At 40.6% G+C, this 9,709-nt stretch overlaps 2 protein-coding genes across 4 annotated transcripts in view; one reads left to right on the forward strand and one right to left on the reverse strand.

The window, feature by feature from the left end:
• Positions 1-2,812, reverse strand: part of ttc7a (tetratricopeptide repeat domain 7A) — a 59,734-nt gene extending 56,922 nt beyond the window's left edge. Inside the window, exons 1-2 of one of the 2 annotated variants that reach the window (XM_039784274.1) lie at positions 2,659-2,812; positions 1,396-1,582 (exon numbers count right to left, since the gene is read on the reverse strand). In XM_039784274.1, the coding sequence (XP_039640208.1) occupies positions 1,396-1,582; positions 2,659-2,715 (244 nt within the window). In that variant the 5' untranslated portion in view covers positions 2,716-2,812. The other variant, XM_039784273.1, reaches the window with a different exon arrangement.
• A 419-nt stretch (positions 2,813-3,231) lies between these two features.
• mcfd2 (multiple coagulation factor deficiency 2, ER cargo receptor complex subunit) lies at positions 3,232-6,385 on the forward strand. 2 transcript variants are annotated; one of them, XM_039784276.1, is made up of 4 exons: positions 3,232-3,351; positions 4,084-4,278; positions 4,407-4,566; positions 6,068-6,385. In XM_039784276.1, exons 2-4 carry the CDS (start codon positions 4,088-4,090, stop codon positions 6,197-6,199), a joined length of 483 nt encoding a protein of 160 aa, XP_039640210.1. In that variant the 5' UTR covers positions 3,232-3,351; positions 4,084-4,087; the 3' UTR covers positions 6,200-6,385. The 2 variants fall into 2 exon arrangements, with proteins under 2 accessions (XP_039640210.1, XP_039640209.1); XM_039784275.1 differs by having other exon boundaries at positions 3,237-3,351; positions 4,087-4,278.
• The last annotated feature ends 3,324 nt before the right edge of the window (positions 6,386-9,709 follow it).

Below are 9,709 nucleotides of genomic sequence, written 5' to 3' on the forward strand. Positions count from 1 at the left end.
TTATGCAGTAAATTGGATTTTTTCCCCCTCACTGTCAGATCAGCTCATGTGAACCATGCATGTACACAGTAATACCACATCGATTTAACACTTCAGTGCACGTGCAGGCAGGGAGAAAGTGCTGGTCGGCACTATCAGCCAGTTATGGGCACAACAACAGCCGACTTGCAGTCGAGTCACCTGAACCTGTGTTTACTCTGCTAAGATGAGAGGTGGAGGCAGGTGCATTAGTGACTTAGCAAAGTAATGCTTTATGAGACACACGGTGATAAGTGTGTTTGCATTCAATTTGAGCACGTGCACAGTGTGGAATGATTTCAAGGGTAAAGGCAGACGTGAATTGTCCACTGGGAAATCTTGTTTTGCATTAGATACAGCTGGGGGTACCAGATCTATCCTGTAGGAGGGGTGATGCCGAGGGCCATACAATACCTTTGATCATGTCCCCCCTCTGTTGTTGTATAGACTGTAACCTTCCAGGGAGTGACACTGAATTGTTGGAGCCATCCGGCAACCCCTCTCTGACCCCTGGTCTGGGCCCAGTAGGACAGACGTAAGCAGTGGTGTAGTGTAATGTATTGTAGTTGGTATACTGTACTGTATATATACAGATTCTACAGGCTGCCTTTTTTTGGGGGTGTCCTCCCCCAGGTAAGCATCAACGATTTCATTTCCTGTATTCCTGTATTTTATGCACCAATTTACAGTGGAAATACCTTTATAAACCTTTAAAAACAGACAGATGACAGTTCAAAATATATCCAAATTATAATGGAAAGTATGTGGTAGGCCTAGCATGCCATCGGGCATTTTTAAGTGGGTGTATGGAAATCCTGGAGCTATACTGCATATACAAGCGTATCACATAGACTACACCACTGGATGTAAGCAAGTTATTATTATTATTATTATTTGTGGAGTAAATTTACAGAGAAAAACTTGAAGTACAGAGTAACCCACTCTATCTTTGAGAGTCCAAAGTCCAACTTGAGTACAGTGCCACTCACTCAATGCAAAACAAATCCATCTTTGACAAACACTTGAGACTCTTACTGAGTCTTTAAATCCTACTTTTTACAGATCAGTTGAAAAAACTGGGTTGAGACATTAAATCCTCATTGTTCCCAGTGTAAATCAACTCAATTCAAATGATCTTTAAGACACAATGTACCTACTCTGGAAACAACTTCCTGAAACGTCCCTGAAAACAAGTGGAATTTAAACAACTGGGCACTTATTATAGTAGGGAATTTATGGAATCCTATAAGTTTTTCTCGCTATTTAGGCTATTTTTGTTGTTGTTGTTGTTGTTGTTGTTGCAGTGAGTGGTTAAAAACAGTCCGGAAGCGACAGAAGATACCTCAACTTTAAACCCTCCAGGTGTAGAACACTCACCGTCCTCGTGGATCCGCGCAACCTTCATCTGCTCGATGACCATCGGTATCTTCTCCCACTGGCACTCGGCGCGGTAGCGCTCCAGCTCCGCTTCTATTCGGGCTTGGGTGAAGGAGACCCGGGATGCCATCACTGCTCTGTCTCGGTGGTGACTGTACTCGCCGGACACGATGGGAGTAACTGCAGACTTCCAGGAGAAATAAATGTGTAATCTTTGAATGCGGAGGGGTGGGGTGTGGGTTACCACAGGCACGAAAGGCCATTTAACACAACATCCACAGCGCATAAGTAAACTTTTTTTTTTTCTTTCAATGTGGAAGTTTCATTGTAAGGAAGTAGGTCTAATTGTTGTTATAGGAACTAAATAATTAATTTGTAATAAAATATTTAGTAGCCGCATATGCGTCATTTAACAAAGAAATATCTGCAATATTCAGAAAGTAAACCCGTCTTTTTCAACGTGAATTCCCCTCTTAACTTGTTTCGCTACTGTCACCTTGCAGCACTTTAAACGCAATGCCTTATGCACACATTATCCTGTCTAGCATTTGGCAACGCATTAGACTCCTGTCAGTAAAGGATGCATTTATTGTAATGACTGTGGCATTTTGAGAGGCCTTGATCTGTAGCTGTTGGAAGTAAAATGAAGTGTGCCCTCCTGTACAACAGCCATGTCCTTAATCTTTTCCGTTAACACTTTAACTGGATCAGGTAGGGCTTATAGGAAACACTAGTGCTGTACTCGTCTGCAGCAAAGTGTGGAACCCCAAACAGACAGAATGCATGCATAGGTGCTGTTTTTTTAATTTTTTATTCTTTGAATAGTGTTTATTTCATAATTGAGTTCATTGGAAAAAATCAGTTTGTAATTGCATGGCTTATTGCTCCCTGATCTGGGTTCAGCACCATTGGCAGGCTTGACGCTGGCTAACCTCCTGGCTCAGTTACAAACTATATAGCCTACATCTATCAGCTCTCGCACTGACTGGTAATTGCATTGCATCGAGGATACAATGCAGGCATACAAAACTTTTTTTTTTGCTTCAGTTCACACTAACCATGCGCTCTTAAATGGGGGGTAAAACTGTGATCAAGTTAAGGGGGAAATCCAATGAATTCATCAGCAGATAAACAATAATTAACATTTGTCCTATCATCCACATGGGTAAACACAATAAGGAGAGACAAGGGTCACAGACTACTGAGGGGTTTTAACTGAAAGTAAATAGGCCTATCAACTACTTTATGACAGCAAAAAAAAACCTCAAGCCTCCTGAACAGAGCTTTAGCAGCGTCATTTTCTCTCTGGAAACTTGACATTTGCTTGACACAAATCGACGCTTCTCCTCCCTCAGTAAACTCCACCACACAGCGTGCTCCTGCGTGCAGTGCACCGTAGATTTGTATGTACAGCTGAGCGGCTGGCTGATTCACTCCCCCTGCTGACGAAAGAGTCACCTCAAAGGTATTTTCTCTGTCAAGACAAGCCACTCACATCGTAAAATACTTTGTCCTCCTGGAAAGTGCCATGTGTGAAGCGCTACAACGTGAGAATTCCAAAATGTTGTCAATAAAACGTCAGTTTGTATCAGTGTTAGCTTAATATACTCCAGATACTTAGCAACTTAATACGATTTGACCCGGCGTACTGTATCTGTATCTTACTGTAACTATAAACACAATGTTGGAACATGTGCAGAATATAATACAATTGTTATTCAGCCGTGGACAGCTAATTCAGTGAATAGGGACGTTGGTGCAGCGAGTCCTCTCGGCTCAGCTGCATACTCTCTGACAACTTTAACCAATCAAAATGAGCTGTCGTGTCCAAGTGGAGCTACGGCAAGCCACTTGGTCCTCAAAGGTTGTGATTGATCATTGTTGCCAGCCAACTAGTAAAACAACATAACTGTCCACGGAGTCAAGTGAAGATAGGCAAGGGATAAATATTTTCAGGTACGTATTAAAATTACCTTTAAGGTAATTATATAATTGAACGTATTGTACTGTCTGTGCATTAAACAGGTCACGATATTTCAACGCAGTCCTGAAATGAAGCTTCATGCTAGCAAATGTTTTTACAGCCAGCCTTTTCGCTAACGTTAACTTCTGCACTAACGTTAGAATATCTAACCACCTATAATGGTGCATATAACGGTATGTAGCTCCGTGTGCTATTTTCACAGCAATTAAACATCGCTAATGAGCCCATTGTTTTACTAAGGTAGTCAATGTCTTTACCTCTTAACAACTGTTACATGATTCTGAATGTGTCTAACGTTGTACAGTTTACAATCATGACTTTATGTCTCCTCTTTTAGCAATATGGCGTAACGTTATTTATCCGATAGATCCAGCTCCCTTAAACTAATTTAGCTCTATTATGATGAAACGGGAAACAGCAATTGCTTAAGGGACACCTTATCTGTAAATGGAGGGTATTTATTTGAGATGTATACATAAAAAGTCTGAGGGAAATCTGAATTACAGAATGTTGAAAAGGTAAACAAAAAAAAATGTATTTAGTGTATATAAACAGGAAATGTAAAATGGGATATCCATAGATTCATAGAACAGCACAGGGGTCTTTAATTAACTTGCTGTGTGTGTGTGTGTGTGTGTGTGTGTGTGTGTGTGTGTGTGTGTGTGTGTGTGTGTGTGTGTGTGTGTGTGCGCGCGCGCGTCCAGCAGAATGAGCAGTTGCAGGTGTAGTGTGCAGTGGGGGGGTCTGCTCCTCCTCCTGTCCTGCTGTCTGCTGTGTGTTGACTCTCAGGTGGAGTCACAGCCTCAGCAGCAGCCTCCCCCGCCGGTCATAGACAGTGGAGCCTCCATATCCGGCCACGCTCACGGCCGCCTGGACAGAAACATGGTCCAGGACAAAGAGTGAGTGATATCTGCCAGTACTGCAGAAGCACGATTCAGGACGTGTTTGCACAGAACAGTGAACTTTGAACACAGTCGGCTGGTGTCTGTGTAACTTGTGGCTTTTGACTCCTTTTTTTGTCTTCCAGCCACATCATGGAGCATTTAGATGGAATGATAGACAAACCAGAGAAAGAAATGACACCCCAGGAGCTTCAGCTGCACTATTTCAAGATGCACGATTATGATGGCAACAACCTGCTGGATGGACTAGAGCTAGCCACAGCTATCTCACATGTACACCGAGAGGTAGGTATATATATGTGTGAATGTATACATTTATATATTGTTTGTTCTCTTAGGTGTGAGCATAATGCCTGCTAATGTCAGTACCAGTAATAATTTGTTTCTGTCATCGACTGCTAAAGAATGGATTAAAGAGGGCATGAGTGATTATAGCTTTAAACTGTATACTATATACTTTTAAGTACAAGTAAACACTTTTATATTTAGTATACACATTTCCCTGGAAACACATCTAAGTGGTTACTTTATTGTAATCTATTTTTTTTTTTTAAAGAAAAAAAACTTATGTTAACTGTAAAAGAAAAAAAGGGGAGTCTCAAATTTGTGAAAAGTTTGAGATTTCGCAAAAAGAGTTTCACAGTTGATTGCTTCACCAACGGCACTGGATGTGCCACAGGTTGTTCTGCCCTTGTTAGTTATCACTCCACTTACTGTCTTTGTGCGTTACACCCCAAGTTAACATCTTAAGTCAGAAACCTGTCATAGTACAAAAGCAAGATACCTTTTAAGATACTGGATCCACATTGTCTAAAAAAAAAAAAAAAAATCCACCCTTTCCTTTCCTAAACACTTTTCTTTCACCCTAAAGGATTTTTCATGACGGCAGTACCTCGTTTTCATTGAGGCAAGGCAAGGGAGCTTTATTTGTATAGCCCATTTCAGCAACAGGGCAATTCAAAGTGCTTTACATAAAAATAGATAATAAAAAACAGATAAAATACGAGAATAAAAGTTACAGTGCAGTATAAGAAATTAAACATTAAAGAATAGTTAAAACAGTTAAACATATAAAAGCAGATAAAATAAGAATTTCTCTTTATATGCTTATATAGATTGTCATACAGTTTCATCAATGTAACTTCAGTATAAGAAATGAACAGTTATTTAAAGAAAGGCAACATCAAAAAGATAGGTCTTTAGCTTTGATTTAAAGGAACTGAGAGTTGCTGCGGACCTACAGTTTAAGAGTGGCCCTGTGTTCTTTAAGCTAAAGTAAACTGAAGCACTAAAGCCGTTCACTAATTTACAGTAGGGACCGAACTTTTAGGCTGTTTCCTTTAAACAGCCTAACATTGATTGTTCACAAATCATGCATGTTTTGGTTCAGGCGCAATGTCTCACTACCTCGTTAGGAGAGAGAGAGAGAGAGAGAGATATAAATGTGTATCTAAAAAAATAATGTGTTGTAACACAAATAATGTCTACATGAATATTTAACCAATTTTTGATTTATATCTTGTTTCGATAACCCTTAATACCTTAATACTTGAAGGTATCTACATAAGAGTGTCATGACACTGTCATGACACATGACACATGAACCCTAACCCTAATCCTAACCATAACTTGTCATGACAAAAACCGAATGACACTTACTAAAAGAAGCGTTATTTCATAAACGCTTATGACTTGTTTAAAAATCTTTTTGACACGTTCATGACAGTGTCATGTCACTCCTATGTAGCTACCTTCAAGTAAAGTGTGACCCTTGTTTCTTTGTCAGGAGAGAGGAGAGGACAGCCAGCCGTTGAAAGAGGAGGACCTCATCACTCTCATTGATGATGTTCTCAAGGACGATGACAAGAACAATGACGGTTACATAGATTATGCAGAGTTTGCCAAATCGCTGGAGTAAGATGTCCCCTGAGAACTTACACACTTCATACCAACAACAACAGCAACAACAACAAGGAATCTGCAGAGAAAAGAAGGCCAACTGAGTAGCCACCAAGCTGTCTTGGAAAACCATTGTTTACTCTTTGCTTTCTCTCTCGCAGGCGATCAGTCAGGGCTATTGATAATTTATAAGGTTTGGGACATTTTTTTTTTTTTTTTTTTTTTTTTTTTTTTTGTTGTGTGGGGGGGTGGGTAGCAGCAAAACGTAGTAATGCCAGTAATTTAATAAGCAACAACAAAAAAAAGGAGGAAAACAAAATGGCCTTTTGGTTAGTTTGCCTCTGGCGTATGCTTCCAGTACACTTGACACTGACATTTCTGCGCCTTCTGTTTTCGTAGGTTCCTTGAAATCTTTTTCTGAAGGGTCATTTCACCAAATATCAGTATTTTTTTTCTAATTAACCCCTCATGGTATCTAACCATGGATATATACTTTTAGTTCTTTTTGAGGTTTAGACATCTCTGCGGTGACTTCTGCCAAAAGGCCTAAAAAAAATAAAAGCCCAAAACCTTTATTGGGAACTAGTACAGCTATCAATGAAGCGGTAGCAGAGGTCTCAGTGGCAGGTCTCATGGCAAATAAAACCCAATCCATCTGCATGGCTACCGTAGGGGAAAGTTAGGAATATATGTTTTTTTTTTTTTTTGTATGATTGGCCCTTTTATATGTACAGCAGCTCTATAGTGTGTGTTCTTCTGGTTGTGGTGCTACACTGAATTTACTCTGGTAGCCCAAAAGCATCTAAACTAGGGATGCACCGAATCCAGATTTTTGGGGTTCGGCCCCTGGTTAAGATTCTGCCGAAACCGAATAACGAATCCTACTCCCGTCCTCAGTCCATTAACACAGGAAACACTTTCAGGTATGTATGTATGTATGTAATGTACCTGAAGTTGCTGCATTTTGGCTGCGGTCTGTAGATTCCTTCGCGCACTACTTGTATTCTTTCGGATGTTTCATACGCAAATGTCTTAACAGCGGCGATGTTGTGTGTTGTTTAGGGTCCTCGCCACCACGAGACAAATGGCCATCGCAAATTGAACATGTGGCTCGACTTGAACGGCCTTCTTTTGACTGAAAGTACTGCCAAACTACACTTTTTCTGCTCACGAGTTCCATTTTCACTTTCTCACAGTCTGCTGCATTGAACGCTCCACCTACGTAAACACCTTCCCGTAATCAACGCCGGCGTCCTTATGTCGGCCAGCGTAGCGCAAGCGTAGGGTTCGGACCGGTGAAAAAAAATTCTAAGTTTCGGCAGAAACCGATGTCCAATATTCAGCCGAATCCTGGATTTGGTGCATCCCTGATCTAAACAGAATGTCATCACTTTAAATGGACCACAGTTTCCATTTGAAACTCTGTGCATACTGGACTCGATCAGACACACACTTATTTACAGTAGCTAACACACTGTCGCTGTGTGATACTCAAAATGGTGGACCAAATGATTCTGTCTGGGAATCCTTTTCATTTGCTGTTTGTGATGAGGATGAGACAAACGGGTTGTTCTCATGACTTTGGAAAGTGGCCTTGACTTGCTCAGATGTAAAGTGTGTGTGTTTGTGTGTGTGTTTTTGAGGTTACAAGCAGAACAACACGCTGAATGTTGCCAGCAGAGACTCCATGCAGCATAAATGGCACCACGTGTGTTCTTCCTGAGGTTGTATTTGCTGTTGTTTTCAAGAAGATTAACACAATTATATGAGCCAATCACCATCCTCTTCACTGTAGTCGGCGAGCCAGCTGATACTGAAAATCTAACGTCATAGAGTGAATGTAAAGCAGCGCCGCACTGCTGGTTCTTCATCACTGGATAAGCTAGACTTAAAGCACACTGGTTGATGCTGCTGCCATTGCAGTTGTTTAAAAAGCTGGTGTAGCTTCATGGGTTTTCCAGTGAAGTACTTGTTATAACCTCAACGCACGTTTGCTTCCAATCATTAGCTGCCTTTAAAACGGATACTGATTAAAGGCGGTCTCCGTGTGTGTTAAATCCATCTGTGTGAGATGGATGGATGAATTCTATATTTTTGCCATCTAGTATTGATTCTTCAGGTTGTTGATTATATTCAAACAAACTAATCTGAAAGCATAGCAGATTCAACTGTGTTGTCTCTGGAATGTGAAATATTAAAAACGGTAATCTACAGACTTGTGATGTTTTTTTTTTTTTAATAGATTGTGATGTGTGGAGTTCTTTCACATGGCATTCATGAAATCGCGTGTAAAAGACATTGGGAAAAGTATTTTAAATCTTTATTTGTTAGGTGTACTCCACAAGGTTTTTAGACATCCCGTTTCATGTAAAGAACTAAACATGGCTCAAGAGATTGTGTAGCTTGACATTGGCCCTACCATGTGTAGGTGGTTCACAGTTCAACACATGGAGCAGAGAACAAAACATGTTGACTTTTGATTTAAATTGCAGTGAAGAAAACGTGTAATAAGTAGGTCCGCTGACATGTAAGACTCACCCACAGTACTTACTATTAAAGCTATAGTGTGTAGTTTCTGTCGCCCCCGTGAGGAATTCTAAGTAATGACAACAAAACTGTCGGGCGCGTCCACATGATATAAGCCTTCCGTGATCGCGCACGCGCCCCCACCCCTCCTCCACACAGCTGCTAGTAGCCAAGGAGGACACGGAGGATTAAAAAATACATGATGGACTCCTCTCATTATCTTCACTCGAGGTTCTGCGCGCGAAAGTCACCGGACGACTCAATCATAGCCATACTGAGAAATCCAGAGAGAGTTGTGTGGAGCTGATAGTCTTAATTAGCTTTGTAGCAACTCATTTGGCAATGGACGCTCATTAATACCAAAATGTTACGCACTAAAGCTTTAATACTAGCAGTGGATGTTGAGGAGAACCATATTGAAAGCAGTTTAAAGTATAATACATGTGTATAGGGTCTCTCCGATTTTGAGCTTGTGAAATGATTTTTCAGCAATAATTTATACACCTGTGAAAAACGGAATATTTGAATACAGATTGAAAACTGTGTGGGGAAACTCCCACACTGTGTATGACACTGAAGTTACTTTTACAGTCAAAATCAGGGCCAGAATTTGTACTTGGGACTTAAATGTGTGTCTGCGTGTTTAATCGCAGTGTGGTAACTTTGAGTGCTGACTTTGATTGCTGACAGTGAGACAGATGCAGTTGTTATGCTTTAAATCTGTACTCCGATATTCACAAAAGCACATCTTCACAGTCTGTGACGCCTCACCGCCAGGGTTCAAAATGAACTTTTTCATCCACCAGCCCAGCACTCAATATATTACCATTGTTTTTTTGGGCTGGTGAGGGAAGCAAAACTACCAGCAACGTGCATATTTTACCTGCATTTGGCTGGTGGATGGTGCTAATTTTGAACCCTGATCAGCAGTGATATCATTTGTGCACGCATTTGATTATAATTGTTTTCTATGCATTCACAAACTTGAATTTATTTGTGAGTT

The sequence above is a fragment of the Perca fluviatilis genome, chromosome 19 (assembly GCF_010015445.1).
Source record: "Perca fluviatilis chromosome 19, GENO_Pfluv_1.0, whole genome shotgun sequence".
Taxonomy (NCBI): domain Eukaryota; kingdom Metazoa; phylum Chordata; class Actinopteri; order Perciformes; family Percidae; genus Perca; species Perca fluviatilis.